General features: G+C 43.9%; 1 protein-coding gene across 1 annotated transcript in view; it reads left to right on the top strand.

The window, feature by feature from the left end:
- Positions 1-219: 219 nt before the first annotated feature.
- SMOC1 (SPARC related modular calcium binding 1) overlaps positions 220-24,563 on the top strand; it is a gene marked incomplete at its 5' end in the record, with an annotated part of 120,768 nt that continues 96,424 nt past the window's right edge. Inside the window, one exon of the mRNA XM_084287277.1 lies at positions 220-345. Coding sequence (XP_084143403.1) covers positions 220-345 — 126 coding nt within the window. The remainder of the gene's footprint in view (positions 346-24,563) is intronic.

Consider the following 24,563-nt stretch of genomic DNA (forward strand, 5'->3'; position numbering starts at 1 on the left):
CGGTCGCTTGGCGGCTGCGCTGCCATGGGTGCGCGGCGCGGGGCGTGCGGGCCGGCCCCGCCCCGCCCGGCCGCGGCTTTATAACGGGCATCCCCATGGCCGAGGCGGGGAACCTGCCGCCGGGGGACGGGCGCAGCCGCCCGCCTGCCTGCCCAGCCCGTCCCGTTCCGTCCCGCTGCTGCCGCCGCCGCTGCTCCGCCGAGCCGAGCCGAGGGGACGATGCCGTCGCTGCTGCTGCTGCCCGCGGCATGGCGCAGCGCCGGGGCTCGCCCGCTGCTGCTGGCGCTGCTGCTGCTGCCGGCGCATCTGCCCCAGGGCGGCGGGCACCGAGCCGCGGGGCCCCGGGTAAGTGAGCCCCGCTCCCCGCCGGGGCTCCGCGCTCCTCCTGCTCCGCTCGCTCTGTGCCCGGCGGGGCTGGCTCCGCGCTCCCCGGGGGGTGAGCGGGTGATTTTTGGGCGTGACGGTGCCTGATGGGTGCTTGGGGCCGCTTCGCGAAGTGTCCCGGTGCTGCGGGACAGGGCCCCGGGTAAATGGGGGAGCTCCGGCCCCGCCGGCGTGTTGGGGGCTGACCCTGCTCCTTCTCGCCCCATCGGGCTGGATGCTGTGAAGCGTGGTGCTTTATTAGCTGCCACCGTGGTTAGGCGAGATGAGGAGCCTTCAGGATCCCAACAATGCAATAAGGGGCTGGGGTGCAGTGGTCTAGCTTTTTAACACAGCTGCTGTTTGACCACGCTGGCAATTAATCGCTGCTCAGAGCTGTGGCTGTGCTGGTGTCCCTGTGTGCAGCCGCACCGCGCAGCCTCTCTTACGGCCAGATGTGTAACAGCAGCTGTTGGAAAGCGGCAACTGAGATCTAGTGTGTGCCATAAATCCTTGGGGACCCGTTCGGCAGGATGGGGAACCGTAAGGGTGCTTATGCATCTGTCTGTATGACCTGACGCAGAGCCTAAGCCTCAAAGTTGGAGTGGTGCCATACTGAGAGGAGCTTTGAGGTGACAACTAAGCATCTAGCTAGGTGACAAGGGCCCCAAATAAGCACTGGTATCTAAATGCTTTAATGAGGAGCAGTTGAAACAAAGAACAAAATGAAAAGTCCTGTTGGCAGTGCATAATTGCACAGTGACCCTGTCTGTCAAACAGTTTCCATATAGGCCACTTTAATACGCTGTACTTTACAAGGCAGTTAAATTGCTCCCTGTGTTGTGTCATCTTTGGAATGGGAACTGCTTCAGGAGAGTGGAAACGCAAATCCAAGGGGCTACTGATTTACTGACTGCTTGAAATCAGTGAACCAACCTTGGTATTGTCCCCTTCATAGCTGAGGAGAATGTCAGCTGAATTGAGCACCGATGTCTACAGTTCTCTACAAGGATCTGCCTTGATGTTTTAATGTACAAACTTTTTAGTGGGAGGCCGTGGACTTCCAGGATGTTTCACAGGTGAAGCCTCTCTTCTCACCCACCAAGTGTCTTGCCTGTGTGCACTGAAAGATGGAGAATTTGGCCAACTTGTTGATAACCCCCAAGCTTCATCTCTGGTAGTGATTAGGCACTGTCAGTAAGGCTGTTACTAGTGTAAAGATGCCATACCCTAGAGTCCTTTGCACGCAAGGAAATTCTTAATTATTCCTTGTTTTCTTTATGATGCCTACCAAGTTACATCACTGTTTCTCATATAGACTAGTGATCAAGACTATTTTCCCTTCAGGAACCCTCCCTGACCTGTGAGGTCAGTGCGGTAGTTCTGGGGACTAATCCTGTAGGCATTCAGTTGCTAGGTGTGATGCTTACCCTTTCTGTTCTGTATGGTAGGCACTAGAACTACAATGTGTGCAAGTTTCAATGCTTTTAAAGGCAAACAGCAGTTTTGATCCAGCCCTTCTCTCTGAGTTTAAATGAGCAGCGGTAATGCTTGAAACAAGTTCTTGATCTTTCTCTTTTGCATTTCCCTCTTACTGCAGCAGTGTTGCTGCTAACCTAGGCAGCCAGCAGCGTCACTGAATGCATAAGCACAGAATTATGGCTTGCTGCTGCTTGCAGAAAATGATGAACGTTTAAGGGTAGCACAGAGAATGGGTAGATCTGTATTTCTTGTGCCAATGCAGGATCAAACTTTCAGATGAAGTAAGGTAATTGTGCGGATACCAAGGTAAATTACAAGAGCAGGTGATATCCACTGGACTGCTGAGGTACTCCTGACTCTCAAAAGTTGTACAAAGCTTGATGTTTCTTCCTGCAGTGAAACTGTGAGCAGTGACACGAAGCATTTGGGCTTATCAGTGTCCTGTGGGCAACATCTGGCTTTTGTATGTCTGCTGTGCCCACTGACAGTTAATAACTGTTCCAAGTAAAACTACACAGTAAGTCTAATATCTTGGGTGTCCTGCAAATAGCTTGAAAGTCCAGGGCTATTATGATTTTTCTTCCTCACTTGACAGACTTGAAGAAATTGTCTGCTGTGTTATGGGATTGCTTGATCATTTGTACTCTTGTAGGTCTGAAGAGCATGGTGCAAGTGATCAGCTGACTACATTTGGAAAATGCCTGTCTGAAGAATGTTCCCATGTGGAAAAAGATAATCAGGCTTGACTTTCTATTCTTATTCCCTTCCTTCATGCCTCTTTCTCTCTGCTGGCATGAAATCTGGAATTGTGTGACAAGACAAGTCTTGCCATTTCTTCTCCTTGACCCCACAGCTTGACTTGCAAAGATGGGGAGCTTGACTGGGCTGGCTCTTGCATCTCCTACTGTGTGATGAATTTCAGCAGTGCTCTCTCATGGCAGATTAAATAGATTGTGCCACTAAGCCCTATTTTCCTCCATCTGGACATTGAATTGTCTTCTATCTTTCTGACCTAGAAAGATAGAAGACAATATCTTTCTATACAGAAAGACAGAGCTATGTTTCCTGTATGTCCCTTGCTTTTTGTGGCCAATTCCTGACCATCATGAGTGTGCTCCATTTGTGGCAGAACCATTAGTGGCTGAAATAAAAAATAAAATACTAGAACAGGAAAATAGTGGGTGCTTGCAGAAGCGTAACATGGCTGCAGCAATCAAAAGCTGTCCTAGGAACAGCCTTGAATTTGTGGTAGACTGGGGATCTGTACCCCCAGTGACTGAACAGGACTAAGAAGTGGGAAGCGAGGGCAGTCACTAAATTTTTGTCCTAGCTTCATGCGTGGAAATGTGCCATATCCCTTCTGGAAAGGAATGCTGATTGGAGGTAGGGGGAAAGCTTCAAGCTTAGTGCTGCTGTAAAGGGAAGGTAGTAGACAGTAGAACAGTGAAGGTTCCAAAGCATTAACTGGAATGCCACAGAACAACGCATGCTCCCTGCTGCAGCTGGTTACCAGTTAAAACCTCACATGAGGACCTCAGCAAAAAGTGCTGAAAAGGCTCTTGCAGCATTGCCATTCCCTCTGGAGGAGTAAGCAGCATGGCAGCTTGTGCTGAGGAGCCTGTATTGTGTTGTCTTCTCACTGCAGCACCACTGGTAAGGCTCTGCAGAGCAGGTGTCTTTAGGCATGCTCTACTAAACCTAGGGAGAATGTTTTCTTCACGGTAGGAAGAAACCAGAGAAGGACATACAAAAAAAAAAAAAATACAAAGCAAAGGGCTATATATAAAGGAGATCTAAAAGAAAAGAGAGAAACAAAATGGATTTTCAATAACTGAATTTTGGTGCTTGGTTTGAGCTTACATCATTGCATTGCAAGGGTCAAACTATTACTTAACAGCTGAAGCATTTTAATGTTTCAGATGTCCTTACTGTTGGAGGGATTTCCATTTTAATGAAGGAATAAGTGCCTAGAGAAGTGTTCCCTAGCAGGACAGATTTGTTGTCTATGATGCATAGCTTTTGGTTATAGATACTGTTTTGGTTGGGTGACAGTTGTTCCTGCTTAAGTAGAAACTGTAATTATGTATGGAGCTATAGTAATGATTTTTCTTCCTGTCCTTGTTTGTCCTTGGGTCTTTAATGTTAAATAGCTAAATTCCTTGCAAACTACCAAAGAAGCTGATCTGACGTGCTTTTTCATAAATTATGCAGCTGTGTTGAGGAACAGGATTCATTCTTGTGTGAAGTATTAAAAATTACATTACAATATGTTACTATTAGAACAGTGAGTCCTGTTCTAACCAAGAAAGCACTGTAGGATACAGCGTGTTCCGTGTAGTCTTAGTGTGTTTTAGCTGCTTGAGCTTCTGAATTGGCTTCAAGAATATTTCACTCATGTTAATTACCTCTGCTCCTAACGAAAGATTTCTGGCCAGCAAGAGACGTGGTACAGAGAAAGAAACTGCTTGTGTACTTCTGCTGGCGCTGGTAGCAAGCTCTAGCTCTGGAACATCTGCAATGATAACCTCTTGGACAAGTTTTCAAGTTTCTAACGCTAGTCATGTGCTAAGGTAATCTTCACAACCATCAGCGCAGAGCAGATGCTTTCTTGGCTGCTTTTATTTCTAGATGGCCTGAAGCAATTGGTGAGATGACTGTAAACTTCATTTCAGTGGTGCAGTAGTGCTGTAATATTAATACTGATGTTTAAATATCTTAGATGTTCTTATCCTGCCATCTAAAACTAATTGCGACATCACTTTGTCAGAAAAAAACAACAAACAAACAAAAACCCATTTGTCTCCTACTTGGCTGCTGAATCCCCAGTTCTTCTGAGACTCAGGTATCTGACGATACAGTTGTTATACAGTAAACTTTATGCTGACATTAAAGGCTGAACACTGAGGCAGTACAGGTGAAACTGAAGCTAATCCCTCAGGTCTGAGGGCTGCTGCACTGGCTGTAGGACTTAGCTGCCAGTGTGAAAACAGGAGGGCTTCCCCTTGGGAGCCTCACTGATGGCTTCCACACGGTCTCTGGTGACACAGTGTTCAGGGACTGAGCAGTACAGCAGAGCTTACCCCAAGTTTAATGTGCAGTGCTGATAGCTCGCTGCTTTGTTCTCAAGTGAAGTTCAGGCAGAGAAGCAAAAGGTGTAACTTACACCCTGAGCTGTGAAGCTTGCTTTCTTGTTAGACTACATCTTTACTGTCACTGAACTGGTAGGATTTAAGTCTTCTATGCTTGTTTGTGAGAAGCTTTTCCATTCACTAGGTTTGTGCCCAAATGCTACAAGGCTGCCATTGCTGTAAGTGAATCACGCTTTCTGGGTAACGTGTGGTGTTGGTGTGAAATGTTTGCCTGCACAGAGAAATCACTGGTATCTGGGATGACAGCGTATGGAACTGTCTCCCTCTTCTGACAGGCTCACTCACACTAGCAGTTGGTGTTTGAGGTCAGTAGCTCGCATGTGAAGCCTTCTGCAAGCTGTGGCTTTCACTGCCGGTGTGTTCTGGCACTGAGGCCCTTCTGGTGGTGGCTGGGTGAGAATCGGCTCTACCTCCTATTTGGGACGCCTCATAGCTGTAGGAGAGAAACTGAAGGAAGGCATAGCTAGTCCCACCAAAATACAGTTTCCACTCAGAGCAGTGGAAATAACCATCTGCTGTACAAAGGAGTCCTTTTTGCGTGGCCTTGTGTGGGCTCTGGGCAGCTCTTCAGTCTGAGAGCAGTCAGCCCAAGTCAGCTCCCTCAGGACCAGACCTTGCCTTGAAATTGGGCTTGTGACTCCTGTCAGGGATTGCTCTTTCCTTAGCACAGTAGGCTCCTGACGCAGCTTAGATCCCTCAGTAACACTGTAGATGCTCTTGGTTATATTCATGAGCGTTTGAGAAGCACGGGCAAGCACGTCCCTAAGAGGTAAGGAGGGGTAAGATGGAGGAAACCAGCTTTGGTGTGTGAAGCGATTTGCTGTAGTCTGCATGAGCCTTCCAGGGTAGCCTTAGTGTTGGTCTGCACCTGACTGGGTGTTGTGAAGACCAAGACTGCCAGGGATGATGGGCCTCAGCCAGATGTCCCCCATGGCAACTCCTCAGAGGCAGCAGTGCTTCTGTCTCCAGAGCACAGGGTATTGAAGCCTCCATAAGCCCGGAGCTCTTTGCAATGTCAGTCTCTTCCCTGGTGGTCTCCCATCTGTAGCCTGCTTGGGAGGACGTGCTTCTCTGCTGGGTTTGTGTGTTTTTGCCTCCCACTGGCTCATGGCTGAGCCAGCTGCTTTTGAGAGCCCACTGACAGGTGTTCTCACCTGGAGCGGCACGTAGCTGTGCACTGGGGAAGTGAGGGTAGGTGTGAAATGAGGGCAAACTTGGACCTTGAGGGGAAGCACCTGTGGCTAGAGATAGGGAAATACTAGTTACTGAAGGAACAGAGGCTATGCCATTAAAGGTTGGCTTGCATGTTTGTCAAGTAGAGTCTGGCAGCAAAGCCTAGCCAAGCAACCCACCAGTGCTGCTGGCAGACTCTTCCACGCAGGTGGAGGAAGCTGTGGAGGAAGCCATGCAGGAACTGGTAAATGTAGGCAGATAATTTGCTCTGCCATGGGTGTCCTAACTGAGTGATCACCTGGGCTGCAGCTGGAGTTCTGTGGAGCAGCTACGGCCTCTGGATGAAATACATGGATGAATGTGAGCAGGGCAGTACTTACGTGGGTAAGCGCAACAGAGTACTGCACTGCTCATTAGTACAAACCAAGGCCATGTGCCATTCTTCTGTGAATTGGGTTGCCTTGCCCCCAAACATCTTGACTTTAGCGAGGGAGAAAGAAGCAGTCTGTTGGCATTCATTAGTCTTCTTGTGTGTAAGTGAGATTGAGCCCATTGAGACTGGCTGAGTAGGCCACATGGCAGCATATTAGCTCTAAAGTTAAAATTTGATTTGCTGCTGGAAGAGGAATGGCCTGACATAAGTTCTCCCTGTTCAGAGACTCATGGCAATGAGTATCACTTCCCATTACCTTTCACAGGGGAAGAAGCCTGCTGTTCTGCTACACGAGGCATTTGATTAAATCTGGGAGTGGAGGGGTGTTAAAACGAAAAGGGTGAGTTTGGAAGTATCACAGGAAGTGGAAGGCACAAAGGAATAAGGAAGATGGGGAAGTAGGACAGATGAAATAGCTTGCTTTCCTGAGGTTTTTCTTGGCCACTGGTCCAGTTAATGACAGTTGGAATCCTATCCAGAGGGAAGTGCTGGTCCTCAGATGGGGAGGAGAGCTTCCAAACACTTAGTGGGCAGATTTGGTTTCAGAGTTTCTCTTGGCTACCAGTCCCCAGTTAGCATTAGCTGGGTCACAGACTAGGAGGAATGTGGAAAATGTTATCCATCCCTGTTCTCTTCTATGTTCCATGACTGAGATCAATCACAGAAATTGCTCGAGGAAGCCATGCTCTGTCTTTTCATGAGAAGTCCACCAGCCAAGCTGCTACATTTGTGCTTGTTATGAGGCATGGGGTAGTGCATGCTGTAAATTTCTGTGGAGTTCAGCATACTTGGTTAAAAACTGTTTTTCTTTGGTTAAATATGAGATCTTATCCTTAAGTTTTAACTCTAGTGCTTTAGTGTTTGACACTCCAGCAACTTTAAACCATCCAACACAATCTTAACATAAAGGTAACTGCCATATGTTCTACAGCAGCCATAAAAAACTGAGAGGACTCACATCTGTTCCTTGACCTACAGAAGCACAGTGTGGCTGGCACGGAGGGGGAGTGAAGCAGGAATCAAGTAGATAAGAAAACATATTCAGGTGAAAACACCTGGTAAGGTTAGTGGTATCGTTTTAATGTACAACAGGGACATATGCCCAGAGAAGACATTCAGATGTACACTATCTCTAGATCTTGCTTCTCTGTTTACTAGACACAGATACTAGTCACAAGCAGATAGGTTGATAATCTTTTGTTGCAGCATAGACTCCCTTGAATAGCATGAAGATTAAAGAGCCTACTCTAGTTTGTACATCAAGCCATTTCCCTTCCCATGTCTTTGAAGCAGATTTACATTGTAGTCCACACATAAGCTTAAACAAATACTTGGTGGAATGAGGTGCAAGTCGAGAACTAAAAAGCCAGAAGCTCCTGGGTGTGTGACTTCCAAGTGGAAGATATTACATGAATTGGTGTTTGTGGATACTGACCAGGTAAAGGGAGGTTCTGTGTGTGCCAAGTAGCTACTTCTGATTTGAGTATAGTTACCATACAGGATGGTAACTCATGGGATTTTGCTTGGAGTTTTGCCTCTGGCTTACTTCTCTACTCTTAAGAGTGAGTGGGCAAGTGTTGCAATAGTTGATGAGCTATGCACAAAAGTAGCTTTTTAAAATTATGTTTGTCTAGATTGCCAGCAGATAATCTGCTCCAAACTTTTAATGGAAGGGCAGATTTTAATGTGTGCATTTCTCAGACTTACTGGAAGTAAAATACATCTAAAGTAGAAGTCCATAAAAGACTGATAAACAAAATGAGCAGAGCTGTAGTGATAGGTAAACTCATTCTCAGGAAGTATGGGGGACGCACATCAGCCAAAGTTTGTTTTGAATTCTCATCTTCAGGGACTTCCAGAGAACTAAGCATTCTCTCCACAGTGAACTCTGAGTGCTTTGTTATACTATGTGGTGGTGGCTTTTTTTTTTTTTTTTTTTTTTTTTTTTTTTTTTTTAAATGATTGAGCTTTTACACTGAGGCAGACCAGTTGGTTCCAAAGCAGTCTAGGTGTTGTTGGCTGTGGCAGCTGAAGACTTTGGTTTTCCATAGCTGCCAGGTTTTGTCCTTTCTTTGGTTCCCTTGAAGCAACCAGTGTGTTGGCAGGAAAAAAGGTATTCTGCTGGACTTGACCTGTCACTTTCTTAAAACTTGCAAAGTTGTTGAAATCTAACTGTAGGAACTCTCTTGAACTTTACAGTTCTATCAGTCTATAATCTACCAGTCGTGCACACCCTGAAAGTCAGGATTATTTTAAAGGTGTGTGATGGAGCATCAAATAATTAAATGTTTTTGCCATTATGTCCTTAGTATGGGTGGCTTTTGAGGGTGAAGAGGATGGGGAGTTGGAAGCAATGGGTGTAAACTGTTGCTGCTTTTGTCTTTGTCTCATTGAGAGCTAAGGACAATCTCTATTTCAGGATTTTTAATGTGAAACATGAATACCTGAAGGAGTTCCAAACAAGCTGGAATGGGAACAGAAAGAAGTTGCGTATTTCTTAACCAAGATGCTACCTGAAGCGTTTTGGCATTAGTATTGGAACTAAAGCTAGCTGTTGCTCATCAGCATACTGCAGTGAACAGTTTGGAGGTTTCTAGGCTGGGTATAAAAGCAACCATAGGAGAAAGCTACACACAATGGCCATTAAAACACTGACAGATGTTACAGACCATAGCAGATGAGTTAAGGGGCTCTTCTCCTAGGAGGATGAAGCTATGCTGCTGTGATTCTTGCATGAAAGTAAATAGGAAAAAATATCAGTCCCAACTTCCAAATTGAATTTTGCTTGTAGAGCTAACTTCAGGAAAAGCTCAGCATGTTTTCTAGAAAACCATTTTTTTGGTGCTGAAATTGGAACTGAGTGGGAAGAAAACAATCTGATACTCTTGACACAGTGAATTTCCATGTGCGTTCTTAAAACCTGCCCTTCAATATCTCTGGAATTGACCCAGCTGTTTAAGAAATGTATTTTGATTTGAAAAATTTGAGATGCTGATCTAGCTTGAATAGTTGGTGAGTGTCACAAGTAAACTATTTTTTCCTAGTTTCCTGTTGGAACTCTAAGAATTTACCTAAATGGCTCCAAAAATTGCTTCAAGTTCTGCTGGCATGAAAGCAAACTAAAAACAACAACAACAAAAAAAGCATACACAATTGCTTCACATAACCCAGGGACTTCCCCCAGGAGCCCCAGAATAGATGGGAAGAGTTCAGCAGGAAAATCCCATGCAGTTTAAAAGAGAAGGATTTGATTTTGCTTGAAACTTGAAAAACCACAAACACTTGTGCTGTCAAGTGAATGACAGTCCTAAATAGAAATTATTTTTCAGCTGTCAGCAGTTCTTTGCTATGGGAAGAGAACACTGAGTTTCAAAGGAGTATCTTTTTCCCTATGTTAAAGAAAAGGTAGGTATTGTATCAGAGTAACTCTTCCTGCAAAACTTCATACCTTCTTGGGTGTCGCATGCAACTGTTAGCTTATTACTGCTTTTCATGGTCAGAAGTCCACATCTGACTTCAACTGGGGACTCTTGATCCTAACTACTTCCAAGTCAGCCAGCTCACTGGTAGTGTCACCTCTTCAGAACAGCTACTTACACAAGCTTTCTGACTAGCTTTTTCCTCATCTTTTGACAAACTCACTTCCACACCCTCCAAGATGCATACTCTGTGTGCCTCTGTTCAGGCATGGCAAGGAGAAGAGCGGGAGGACAGTTCAGAACTTAGTAGTTCTTGTTGAGCCCTGTCTGGAGCTGCCCCTCTGGCAAAGGTGAGTCCAACTTCAGGAAATGACGCTTTTCTTCAGAAATCACTGAGGCAAGTACACCAAGTAAAACTGCACCTACCTTTTCCACCTGACGTGCTTCCCTTTGTTTTGTTCAACTTTGATAAACACTTCTTAGGTGTAAAGATTTAAACAACTTTTCAGTGCAATGGTGAAATTCAGTATGTCAGAGCAAAAGCTAAAGGTGACTTTCACTTCTTCCTGCATCTTCGCCTTTCATGAAACCATGGGGAATCCAAGCCCTTATTCAGGAGGTGCCAGAAGACTGCTATTAGACATGATGAGGTCACCTCAGATTAAGAGGACAAAAATAGGGTGTTAACTTTGGCTTGACTCTTTGGTTAGTATTTATTAGAAAGCAAACCTAGGGATTACCACAAACAAACTAAGCCAAGCACTTGAGCTCTTACTAGATGGCAGACTGATGTTCATGCATATCCATGTATTTCCTAAGGCAAACAATTAGGATCAAGTGAGAAGAGATAATCTTGTTAAATCTCATGCCAATGTTCAGATGGATAGAACCATACTTATCTAAAATCACCGCAGTGTGACTTGCTAGTGAAACAAAAGCTGCTAGCGGATGCTGATGTAAAAATACAAGACGCTCTTGGCATCTCATGTGTTGTAAAGTGATTGACACCAGTGCTATGCACAGCTGGAAAGCATCTGAATGAAGTAACAATAGATTCAACAGTAACATACTAATTGAAGACTGTATTTACAAATGCTGACACTGAAACTTGCTTGTTAATGCCCTGTACTAAATGGCATACAGGATTTGATGGCTCCGAATAGAGGAAACCCCTCAAATTAGCCGGGAGATAGGGTTTTAGGACCTATTTCTTTCTCAGAGTAGTGAAAACTTTCTTTCTCATGCACCTCCTCTGTCCTTATTTTTTGCTAGCTGCCCTTACTTTGTCTAGCTGCTGTCTGGCTTCTTGTTACACTTGAGTACTTGGCTTGGAGCTTCAGATCCCTGAAGTGAAGGGAAGGTATCAGGAAGCTTCTGACTAATTCTGGGAGGAATGTGTCTGTTTTATTTCTCTTCAGGGAGGAAGATGATGGTACCCGATCTCATCTTGTTCTCTGAGAGCTAAAATGTACAGCTGGCCCTAGATAATCTTTCTATGTGTGTTATAGGGTAACATCTTAAATCTAGTGGTTTATGCAGAGGTTGCTAAGCTTGAACTCTGCCAGTTGGACATGCTGCTTTCAGACAGTGAGCACTCTAGAAAGATTCCCTGTAAGTGCGATTCTCCCTTTGGGACAAGTCTTGGTAGAAATCGAGGAAGATTATAAAGCTTACCCACTTAAAAACTCAAATGGCAGTGACTCCATAAACATTACAGGCTTCTAAAGCGCTGAATGAATAATCGGCAAGTGTCTGTCTTAGTTGAAGCTTGGAATCTGCTCTGGTAATAGCAATATAAGCTTTTTTAGGCTAGAAAAGAAAAAACAGAAGGCAGAAGCTTCATCAGTTTGAAAGGTCAACAGTTCCCCTGAAAATCAGAACCTATGACTTGCTATCAGTCAATATGACAAGATTAAACTTAAATGTAATTAATTGCTTGATTCACTTCTCCACTCCCTCACTTGGTTGGGTTATTCACTTATGCCAAGAAGAACTTCTGTAGGTTTCAAACTATACCTGTATTTCTTAGCTCGCTTCAGCACTAGTCACCTCTAACAACAAGCAAGATGGTATTAAGTTATGCACAGGGCTGTTCTTAGCTAAAGGGTGAGGATGGTGCATAGAATCTGCAAAGTGGAAAAGTTTCTGTGCTTCTCCTTGCTGGTGTGGTGGGTTGACCTTGGCCAGCTGCTCCCCCAAGCTGTTCCCTCACTGCCCCTCAACAGGGCAGGGGGAGAAAAAGATGAAAATACTCAGGGGTTGTGATAAAGACAGGAACATCACTTAATCAGTTACAATCAGATCACAGTTGAAGCTAGACATTGGCTTTTCATCCTTCCCTTCTGGAAGGCAGCACGGAGTTAGTTGTGAGGGAGAAGTGCTATTGCTGGACATGGTACTGAATAATACTGAAAAGCAACGTGCCAGAAAAGGGAATGCCGGATGTTACAACTCCTGACAAATTTCAACCTGAGCAGCTTAAAAGGTGCTCTATATAACTCCTCTGATGTTCTGCATCCTTGCGTGTGGACAAGCCCCTGTTCCTTCCCTGATGGAAGTGCATTTGGCCCTTACCAGCAGAAAGCCTAGCTAGTTACGTCACTGCTATCCAGTGAGGCAGAAGATCATGACAAAAAAACTTTGCTCATAAATTAAATCTGGTCTGATATTTTTCTCTTAAGAGCTCAAGTTGCAGGTGCTGAAACTTGCCATGCAATAGTGCTAGTGCTCTGTGCTTGGTGGTGGGAAGGACTCTGGAATACTTCAACAGAATGCAGCTTCAGAGAAGAGCTACTGCTCAAATGCCAAGGTTATTTGATGAAATGTCCTGTATGTCAGAGACCAAAACTTCACTTCTCTTAACACTTTCTAGTTGTTTGAGGCTAAAACCTTTTTGTTAATTATTTTTTTTAGATTAGATCTTTTGCTGGGGCAACAAGAAATTAGTAAGTTGCAGGCAGTCTCCAAATAGAATAGGAATAAACCTTTAAAAATAAACCTTTAAAAAGACTTTTAAAAATTTCTAGAATCTACTAACTCTTCTAACATCTTAATCTGAAGGCTTATGCCTTCATCAAATCATCTCTTAAAGCCTAATGAAGGGTATTCCACTGCAGTAATTCACAAGCACTTACTGACCTTACACTTTAAAGCAGCAATAAAATTTTACTTCCCTTCTTGCATTGCTGGCTGCCATTTGGCAGGATCCAGTGGAAAGTACAAGCTTTGAGTTTAAAAAAAAAAAAAAAAAAAAAAAAAGGCAACTTAAGAAAAATAATGTTCTATTACAGCTGTAGAAGTACCACTACTTGAGCTAAGACTGACCATTGAGGACAATTGGCAACAAGCTTAGCTGAGTACTCCTGGTACTGAAAACAGGAGGTTGTTACAGCTTTTTCAACCTATACACCATCATTTACGCTGTATCCATACTGTTGGTTTGGGTTGCCATGTATATACTCCTGGTACTCCTGATGTCTTTTTAGGTAATAAACCACAACCCATGAAGGATTAAAATGGTTTGATATTTCAGAGGAATCTTTACATACTGACACTGGATCATGCATGCAACTTTTTATATACAAGGGGATACAATTGCTTCTTTAGATGCTTACCTTCTAACATGTCTCAAACATCTTGTATAGGAATGATTGTACTCGATCATCTCCTTAGCAAAAACAGAGCTTGTGTGCACTCACCTACTGTGAGTTGTGATCTCTGAGGAGCAAATGTTAACATCTACCAAAAAATGAAATAAAAAAAAATAAAAATTAAATTAAATAAACAAAAACCACTACCCACGCCATAGATCCCTGCTCTAACCTGATTTATACTAGGAGTTGCAGTTTTCTGGTATGGTGTTCAAGCCAAGTATAAGAGCGGTCTTATGTGTGTGAGAAACATGTGAGAGGTAACTTTCCTTCCAGGAGGAGCAAGACTAACTCTTTCTCATGCCCTTTTTAAGATAGGGTAGGCTAAGGCCTACAAGTTTGCTGGGTAGGCAGGACTCATTCCCGATTGAATACGGTGCATGCCTCAAAACAATAGTAGGTTTGTACCTTTGTGAATGTGAAAATTAGGCAGGCCAGCTCAGTGTGAGAGTAGTAAAGGGTGGTCTGGGCTGAAGTTCTGCTGAAGGCCAATCTTTCTGCTTTTAATATAGGTTTTAATATAGGAGTACTTTGCTTGTATCCTCTACTGGAAGAGCTTTCCCAGTGTAGGTATAACTGAACACTGGAATTACTTGCTTTAAACACCTGATAAAAGGGAAAACGATACATCTCTTCAAAAGAGATCTTGGCTACCTTGTACATCTCAGCCTTGGCATTGCAACTAATTTTGTCTTGTCGCTTGTTAAGCAGCTTTTCCCTTCATGTCTGGTATAGTGGTGGGGGTTAGATCGAACTTGTGAACACATATTTTTGGACTCCACAAGGGTGCCAACCTTTGCAAACAACTGTAGAAGACGTGCCCCTGAGCTCTCCAGGGCACTGCCTAGATTTCATGGAGCTGGGTGGACTACCTAGAAGTACTCTTATCTAGCGTACTTCATCACGTTGTGCTCCCACTTACCGCACTGTGGGGTCAAGATACACACCCCGGAATAATGGGGTTGTTAATGTGGTTGTTATCATTGGTTACGATGGTGCTGGGTGCTGCTCTGGGCCAGCTGGTTTCACAGTGGATGTAGCACATGGGGAGGTGATGTGGCTCCTTACAACCTGGTGGAGTTATCTGCAGTGCACTGGAAACTGAATTTTCAAGGTGTTTTGGTGGATGGGCTTGGCTCTATGTATAACCTAAAAAGAGCCTCTGTCTGAATAGGGGAAGGAAACTGAGCCCTCAGGTATGTGTGATGGATTAGATCTAGCCTAGCTAGGGCACCCTTATTAATTTGGGCTTTTAACGTCTACATTCCCTTTGCTTTCAAGTCTCGTGGCCAACCTGTGCAAGGTTCTTGTCAGCTGCTTTTTATTCTCTGTTGTCAAATACGTAAGTACTTGCTTGAAATAGAACAGCGAGATGGTTCGGCGGAGCGCAGGGCTTCTCTGCTCATCTGCTGCTTGTTATTTCTGAGCTCAGGAGTGTCAGTCGGCCTTCAGTTCTCCTTGTTTAGGTCTGCGGCATGCGAAAGTGAAAATCTGTCATGGGTGTATGTAAACACACTGCGTTAAAGCATTCGCTCTGCAACTGTGAACGAGGCACTTGATGAGAATGAGGAAAGTAGGTCTGGAACATGTAGCAGTGCTAACTTAGTCTAGAAGGGAAAATGATAGCGTTGCTGTCTGCAGATGGGGAGGAGAATGCTCAGAAATCCTGTCAGCTTTCCAAATTATCAGAAAATTGAACTGGGACGGGAAAGACTTGACCAGTGTACACAGTGGTGTGCAGGGGTGAGAAGATACGGGTTGATCTGGTTTCTGTCCTTCTATGTAATCACTGATGTACGCTAAAGGTGCAAATCTTGCATTAAGGCAGCTGTGCAGCAGTAGACAAGGGCTTTGAGTAGGGAAAGGCAGCATCAAAGTCTCTGACATCCCTAAAAAGTGCAGTGTGAGGCCTGTCTCTTGCACTGAACCCTATCTTCAGAGCAAATGTCAATGCCCTCTAGTGGCTTCAGCCGTGCAAGAAGCAGCAGGCTGGTTACCTACAGCACCAACCTCCCGTGCTGTGGGGCTGCAAGAGGTAGCAGGAGGTATGCGTCCTGGTGAAACAGCTATGCTGCAGCTGGGTGAAGAGGAACAATGGGAAACATCCAGGAAATACTTCCAAACACGAATTATTTAAATGTTGCAGAATGCCAGGCATTCCAGAAATGAGATCAGGGGTACTTTTTCCTTTTTAGGCTGGGAATAAACCTTCTCTGGGGAGCTCACTGATTAAGAGCTTCAGTATTCCCTTCTGTAAGAGCCTGGGTTTTAGGAAAATCGGACAATGTGAGACTCAAATGGGGAGTTAGCCAAGACAGACTTCCAGAATTACGTGGTGCAGAACTGCATTGGCAATATGAGGTAAAACCTGATGGTTTGGGGTATGCCCAGTGTTTTATCTACAGTGCAACAGCAGTGGTAGGCCGTTTGGTCTTTGGGTTGTCTATTGGTAAATCAGCTATGGCAATGCTGTCCTAAGAGTTAGGTTAATCTCCTAAAGTAACTGCTCAGCTCTGAATGCCAGTGCCTGTGTGCTGCCTAAAGCTGTTCCTTGTACTGTTGAGGAGTAAAACCTGGGGTGTTCAATATTTCTGTGGCTATAGAAGGTAAAAAGGTGTTCGGCAGAATAATTGGCTGTCTGAACTTGCTTACTACCAAAAGGAAAAACTGCCTTAAGGAGCTTTGAAGATCAAAACTTCTCACAAGACTCTTGCCTTTAAATCTGATCTTTAAATTTACTGCGGCTTCTAATAATCTTGTAGTAGTTCAACTTTAATTCAGTATGTTGTTGGGGAAAGGTAATTAGATGCTTTAATTCCACTTGAATAGTCTGCCTGACCAATGATGTAATTAAGTGGCCACTTGTGCCAATTGGAGGTACGTACGTTGGTGTGCAACATGCTGATAAGGTGTCCCAAAGATGGCTTTCTTTAGTATTTAATGTAAGGTGCTTTGAACTGGAAATTGAGCAATTACATTTGGAAGCAATTAATAAAAGCAGTGGAAGTAGTTAGTAAATTGTCCTGAATGAACAAAGATTGGGTTATGCATCTGGTGTTTGAAGACAGTCTCAAACATCTACGTGCACTTGTGGGCTGGGGAATCTTTGTTCTGGTAAGCTGCTCAGGTTGTGTTTTAAGTTAGAGAACTCCTAAATAGCTTCAGCATGGTCAAAAATGGGCCCAAAATGCAATAGGGCTTGTCTTTTCTCTTCAGCTTATGTTCTTTGAAGTGGTGCTTCCCCAGCATGTTAAGACCTTGTCCCAAGAAGTGAAGGATTTCATTTTACTATGCTTGGGATCTTGAGTAAATCTTCAATGAAGTTAGTGGCAGGTTTGGCAAAAACGCTGTTTTAAGGATACCTTGTCCTACACTAGTACAATGGATGTATAGCTACCGAAATACGTGTCTGATCTTGCCTTTCTCACAGTTCAGTGGTTGCTTTACTTCAGTGGGAACAGAGCAAAGCTGAACGAACTTGGGGTGTTGTCTCTGCAATGGGGCAGTTAAGTCCCCTTGTGCCTGCTGCCACTCTGTATTTCCTGGTACTAAAGTTTCCTTCCCGTGTAATGCTTCTGCACAGACACAGATAGAACTCTGAGGGGCTCAGCAGATATTAACAACTTAATTTTGTACAACGTGGAATTGCTTAAATAAGAAATAAGTAACGCTAGACTCATAAGGCTTCTGCACAAGTCTAGAAACTGAATGTGATTTAGCAGGTGAAGAGATCCTTTGAGGCTCTCAACCATTGTTCCAGCAGCTCTGTACTCCAGTGATTAGGTGCTGAATTGGACTCTTCAGCTTCTGTTTTTATCACGGTTACTATGCTTGGTTGCAGGCGTGTTGCTGAGTTTACCCTGTCAGCCCTGTTTGATACTGACCGTGGATGTTGCAGTGCTGGATGTGGAGGAGCAATACTGCGATGGCCAAGCAGTTGCTAAGTTGGCACACAACTTCTGTAGCTGCTTTGAGCAGCTGGTTTGGGTGCGTCCATCAACATCTGTAGCTGTTGATCTCCCACAGAGGCGTATGCCTGAAGTCTGATATTTTCAACTCTGGGCTTATCAGAAGCTGAATGCAGTTCTCCAAGAAAGCGAATGATGTTAGCAGCAGTCCCACTTCATCATCATAAGTATAGCAAACTTGATTGTCAACAGCTTGTCCCGCAGATTTGCATGGCAGGAACAGTCCAAAGGGATTATCTGCCAAGCTGTGAGTTTTACCGAGAATTCAATGCCACATTAGACTGGCTGCTTTTCCTGGCTCTTTTCTTGTCTGCCCCTCTTAAATTAAAAATTTGAAGGGGAGGTCTCTGCCTTTCTGCATGTGCAGCCCCACTGCCTGTTTTGGAAAAACCTTTGCTTTGGAAAAGCCTTATGCTTTTCCAGCTCCTAGTTAGGTGGAGGAGTGACTTTCCTTTTAAAAAGGAGCTGCCTTGTGTTTTCAGACTTGCGGCTGAGAGGAAGAGCCATTGTTGGAGCAGAAAATAAACCTGTTCTTCATCATCTCTCCCAACGCTTCCTATCCTGTAGGCCAGTTAGGTGATAGAAGGGACAGCACCCGGATGTCCTGTGCTGTGCCACCCTCTCAGAGGGCACAGGGTGCTCCTCTGGGATCCCACGTGGTGCTTGGCGCTGCTGTAGTTGGGTTGGTGCCATGTTTACACTGAGCTTGCCCCAAAGGTGGGGGAAAGGGAGGAGAGGAATGTCAAGTATCTTCAGCTTGCCACAGGATGTGATTAGGTAACATAAGAGGATTTTAAAGTCTTTCAGACAAGGAGTAAACATGTCAAATGTGATGGAAAGCTCCAGAGTGTTATATGGACTATCTAAGTCTCTCTGTCAAACTTGGAGCATCAGGTTAGTGTTGAATTTCTGCTCTGTTTTGACCCCTTTCCTTTGAGGGGAATGTGCCAGCTGTTGTAGAGGAGGAGCAGGCCCTTGCAGGCTAATAAAGAAATAACTTGCCCCTTTGCTACTGAAACTTATGTCTCTGAGTAAGAGACTAATGAAGTTATAACTAGGTTTTATAAGAAAAACTGTGGCTTGTTACTCCTACAGTTATGTGGGTCTGAGTCTCAAATTCTGATCAGTTGGCCTTAGAGAAGTTGTGTGTATACTAACTTAAAATCCCATGCAAGTCAGCAAGGCCACAATAAGCATACTTGCGTTCACTCAACTCTAGCTCTTGTGCCACCTTTTGTATATTTCTAGGTAATCTTCCCTTGGTAGGTAAAAGACCTTGCACAATCCATAGTGCTCTGTCTTGCCCCTGGAGCAGTACTCACCGGAGCCATCTACAAGAGCAGCGATGGGTTCTTGCTTAACTCTTTGCTGTTGAATGGCATTCACTGCACTGGTGAGGTTAGAACAGTAACACAGCTTCATTCACCTCTTTCCATGTTGTTCATCCACCTCCTGTGTTAGGTAGCCAGGCTGCATCAGCAAGTATTTCTCAGTAGCTAAAAGCATTGCTTATAAGTGAAGCCTGTGCTTCCTTCACAGCTGTAATCACTCAGAGGTAAGAGGAGAGTGCTCCAGGCACCAGGAGTTAACAAAATGCTCCCTCTCACCCCAGTGATGCATTATTGTGCCCTTGCCTTGGATGTGCTTTTGGCGAGTAGCTATAAACATGGCCAGAGGCTGGGGGAGAGTAGCTTCCTGTGCATCGAGTGTCTGGAGAATGGTGGTAGCTTGTGCTCGTTTCATCTTCTACTGGCTTGTTCTGTGACCTTGACCATTTCTGAAGCTTTTCACCCAGAGTGGAATAGTGCCTGCCTTACAGGTATGTGGTGGAGCTCTTTTCCTGGTAAATACACTGTAGTCCACAGACAAAAAGAAGTCTTAGAAGTGCAAAACCCTCTGAAGCTGCACATCATGCTTACAGTATATCTTGTTAAACAGCTGTTTGGCAATTTCTAATGCAATTTCCAGTTAATGAAGAATGTTTTTAGGCTAGGCCAAGTGAACAGGTGATGTTTTAAACTGATATTTTTAATAAGTCTTTATTTCATAAGAAGCAGCCAAGTATGTATCCTGCTGTATTTGGTGGGATCCTGGCCATTCTTATCCTTAAACAGGACCCTAAATTATATTGCTCAAATATTGTGCAGCACCTGGGAGAATCCCTGCCTTAAAGTTCAAACAAGAGCGGAAATATCTGGGGTGTCTGCATCATGTTGGCAACGGCATGGAAGAAAGTCTTCCAGTATCACCCCCGCATTTCACTGAAACCTGGAATAAGCTACAGGGTCAGGTATGTCCTCACTTGGATTTAAGAGCAGGAACGTGCTCAATAGGAAAAAACTTATCTAAATAGAAGTTGCCCAGCCCCTCAACACTATGCTCCAGCACCTGGGGCCCTGGTGCAAAGGGTAGGTTTGTTGAGTGACAAGAGATTGCTCATTGCCTGCAGATGCAGCCAGTCCTGAAGACTGAAGAGTGCTGACAGAAGTTATCAAAGAATGCTTGAAATGGCACTTGTCTCTTGCTGTTTTCTGTATTCCTCAGTTATTCTGGGCTGTGTATTTATAAGCATTAAGTGTCTGAAACAGAACTCGTGCTAATTGCTGTATTGGTTTGTTGCAGAAGCAGATGCTTGTCATGGTACAGTTCATACGGAGCAGAGGGAGGTAAGAGGTAGGAGTGTGATGCTATCTATGAGCTGTCTTGGCACTAGATGTGCTGTCCTCCCTGCTTCTAAAATATCTCAGAAGGAAAAAGGCTTATTTTTGGCATTGTTTCCTCTTTATTGTGAAGTGCAAGGAATGAAATCTTACAGAAGATCATGGACAAGAGACTCAGACTGAAAGACTCGACCAGATCGTTCCTGATAAACCATATTTGGGTTGGCTAGAGATGGGAGTAATTAAAACAGCCTTTTTGATGAGCATTATTAGAAAAACTCATGCAGTATTAGGAGAGACCTTCACAATTAAATATTCTGCAACTTTTGTGCTAGGCTTTCATTTGATGTTATATGCCTTTTCCATTCTGCTTGTTGTCATTTAAAGCTCTGCCAGTATTGCCCCTAATGGTTGGTTTTTGATGCAAGTTTTCTTTGTGAATAAGGTGCTTTTTCCTAAAATGCTCAGTTGCAACAGGGTGGTATGCAGAGTTGAAGCTTCTTGCTGATGCTTAGCCTCTGAGGCTGGAATACCAAGCTACTGCCACTTGTTATCACCAAGTAAAATAGTTCTTAAGATAGCCAAAAGCTGCAGGGTTTCTCTGGTGTTCCTGTTACATTAGGCTAAATGACTTGCCTTTCTCAGGTAACATCATGCTGCTCTTCTTGATAAGGAGAACATAAGCTTGGTAAGCTGAAGAGGTTGGTGGACTTAAGAACCCTGATTTTTCTCGGGTTAGGACACACACGTATCTAGCCCTCAAACACGGTGCAGATGGTTCAGTGTGTGGAGCAGAAAGCCTAGAGCTAGGTGAGAAGTTCTACTAAGAGTGACCGTAAGAATAACTCTTCCCACAAGCAAACTGTTGGAAAAGGCTCAGCCTGATTCCCTTGTTAAATTTCCTTGTTGCCGTGTAATTTCTTACAGGGGTTGCCTTCTGTGCAACTTATCTACTGGTTTAATTCTTTAATATCTGCCTGTGGAAAAAATGAAAGTACTTTCTATATTTAGATAAGCATTTGCATTACCCTTAAACAATGTCCATGTATGCAAATACATGGCTCACTAGTCAGTACCTCTGAAGAAAGCAAACTTTATCAGAAAGTACAGTTATGCCGGGGGAATGGTTATAAATAGAAAATGGAGTGAGATGCCCAGGGACAAGATGACAGCTGGAAGTCACAGGCTAGCTGAAGTGAACCTGTCTGTGCATTGCCTGCATGAATCCATCCGGGTACAGCTGCCTTTGGGTAGTTGTTGCCATGAGTATTGACTCTGTTTTCTTGGAGTCCTGGCTAACAACTGCTGAGATGGAGGTGAGTGGTTTGGTGTCATTTAGTAGTCACAGATCTGTCCCCTGGTACGAGTGGCAGCAGTAGAGCTACCCCAAACCACTAATGGTGTCTTTCTGCCTGAACTCTTCAGTACTATGTGGTAATAATTTTATCTGAAAATAATACTTATCTTAAGCTGCTTATGTTGTTAAAGTAGACTTCTTTTTTTTTTTTTTTTTTTTTAAAAAAAAAAAAAAGGAAAACCAGCATTAATTAGCTAGTGATTTCTTGGTATGCTTTTTGTTTGTTATTGCTATGTACCTACTATGCCTCTAATCAATTTGGGTGAATTACTACCCATTAAACAATATGATCAAGCACATAAAATGTTGCAAAGACTTGATAATGTCTTATGCATCCTACTATAAAAAGCAACCTCCTGATTTTTGAGCTAAAAAACAGTCTTTTAGATCTTAACCCTTGCAGGGTGCTGTTCTGGAGAAGGAATACTATTGCTGCCTGATTTGCTCTCAGGACTAGACAAGAGCTCCTTTTTACATAGAAATATAGAAATCAGAGCTGCCATCATTTCCACAGGATGTTCAGGCCCCTGAAATTAATTATCCCGTGAGGTACAACCACCTTCAAACAAAAATCTTCTCTAAATTCATGTTAGTTGTAGTGAGTTTCTGTGAGGATGTTATGTTTGTGTTCCTTGGGGTGATGTCACTTCAGCCGAGCTTTTAAATAAGCATTTAGCCACTTGAAGTGTTGCAAGCCTTCAGACCTTGCCAGTTAAGGGAGAACTAGTTGGAGTAAAAATGTTTGAGGCAGCTATCATTAGTGCTTGGTGTGATCTGGGGAGAGAGACTAGGCACTCCGCTGAGCACCCTTCCAGCTTTGTTTACTGCTCCTTAGGAAATCATTCAGAAACAAGTTTTTAAGGACCCATACTTACATTTTTGGCACTTCTTTCCATAGTCAAGGATGTACACAGGTCCTGCTTGAAGGCTTTTTCATGAAAGTTACTGCATAGAAGACCATTTGTTGCCTGCAAACCTGGGATTCATCTGATTTAAAGGACTTGACGTGACTCCCTTTTAAGAACAGTGCTCAGCTGGAGTTGTTTGCTCTGAGGCAGTCCTCATACTCTGTAGCAGAATCCAGTTCTGGGTATGGACATGGAGAATGATGAAATAAGCAAGGGATATAAATCTGCATCCTGGAGCCAAATATTGCTGTCAGCTTCTTTGCGTGCAAACTTTAGACCTTCCCTCCCTTTAAACCTTGCTCACAGGTGTTCAAAATCTGGCTCTGGCTTTACCTATTGAAACTTTCCCTCCTTTTTTTTTTTTTTTTTTTTTTTCCTAGGGATTAATGATGACTAAATTACCCTGCAAACATTTCTAAGAAGTTTGTATTGGGCTCTGCTGAGAAACGAGGAAATTCCAGCGGTAGGGGGAGAGGGAAGAAGGAAGCTCCTTGGCAGAGACTTCACAGCCAGACTTAGGAACTGCAGAGAGTCCTAGTCCTGTGCAAGCTGTAGTATACATGTGCTCTTAGCAGGCTCTGGGTACGTGGGGAGGGAGGCTGAATCTGGAGATGGATTCTCTGCAGGACATCTTACTCTTGTTTTCAGATATTTTGGATTTTCTTAGGGATAATTCAAGTTTGTACTTTTTCTTGCTCTTTCCTGCTCTGCTTTTATTTTAGGCAGCGCTCATGCTTTGTTGGCACTGTCTTGATGTTCAAATGTAATAACGTTGTGTGGTGCTTCTGAAAGATCTCTGCAAGAAACGGAGTTATTGCTTCCCTGCCAAGTGGCCAACAGCTAGGTGGTACCCAGAGGGATGTTAGGGATGGGATGGGAAACAAGGCTACGGATATCCTGCCCTGCCACTGAAAAGTACTGAAAATAAAATCTGCTTTCAGGATTTATAATTTGTCATCTGGCTTGATGAATCAAAAACAGAGCAACATTGAACTGACTTATTTCTCTGTAGCCTGGATTCAGAAGTCTTGTGAAAACAAAGATATTTGCTGGCTGGAATATACGTCTCAATTACTTGAGTTGTAACTAGTAAAAGAGGATTGGGGATTGAAGTAGTATCCAGAGATTGAGCAGGATTACTGAGTACAATTAGGGCTTTTGAGGGCTTGTTTAATAACTTCCTACTACTACTTGCTTGCATTCTGAATAAGAAATTGGCTGGAGAATTTGTATGGGTTTGTAAGGTACTGGGATGAGAGAGGTTTTAGGAAGCTGGGCAAGCTGAGAAGGAGGGGAGGAGCTGGCATGGTGATGAGGGATGGGAATGAACCAGCAGCCTGGCACGTGAATAAACCCTGGAGGAAGATGCTTGGTGCATGAGCTGGTAACAACACTTGTATCTCCAAGATGTGAATGTAATAACTAAAGAAGAATCTTTCAGTGTTGATTATGGAAGTGGTCTTTCTGTGCACAAGAGCCAGCACACTTCAGCTGGGAGGAGCAGAGATGGCTTAAGGTTTTCTCAAAGGTTTCAGTGTTTTCCAAGTAGGTACTAGAAGAGAGCTGATTAAACATATAGGACCTCTCTGAATCTAAGGGGGTGAGAATTGAAAGGGAGCAAAGGCCAAGAGTGAAGAACAGTGTCTGGATACAGAAAGACTTGAGTAGAGAAATGTGTGGTACCGCTAGCCATGGCAAGGTTCAGCCAAAACCAAGACCAGCAGTAATAACCTGATGCAGTCACGCTAGTGTCTTTACCAGTAGACATGTTTTAATTTTCAAGGGTCAGTGAAATCTTGTAGCTAGGCCAGGTGTGCAGCCATTTCTTGTGCACCTACAAAGCCAATTCTTACGTGACTGTCAGCCTGATTTCTTCAATCAAAACAGACATTCTCTATTGGGTAGCAGTTGCCCTAAACTAAATTAGCATCTGCCTGGAGTCCTATCAAGCAACATAAAATTAGTTTTGCTAATTCTTCCCTTCCTATTTGTATGGCTGAATTT

Source organism: Netta rufina (genome assembly GCF_964035555.1).
Source record: "Netta rufina genome assembly, chromosome: 5".
NCBI classification, from domain to species: Eukaryota; Metazoa; Chordata; class Aves; order Anseriformes; family Anatidae; genus Netta; species Netta rufina.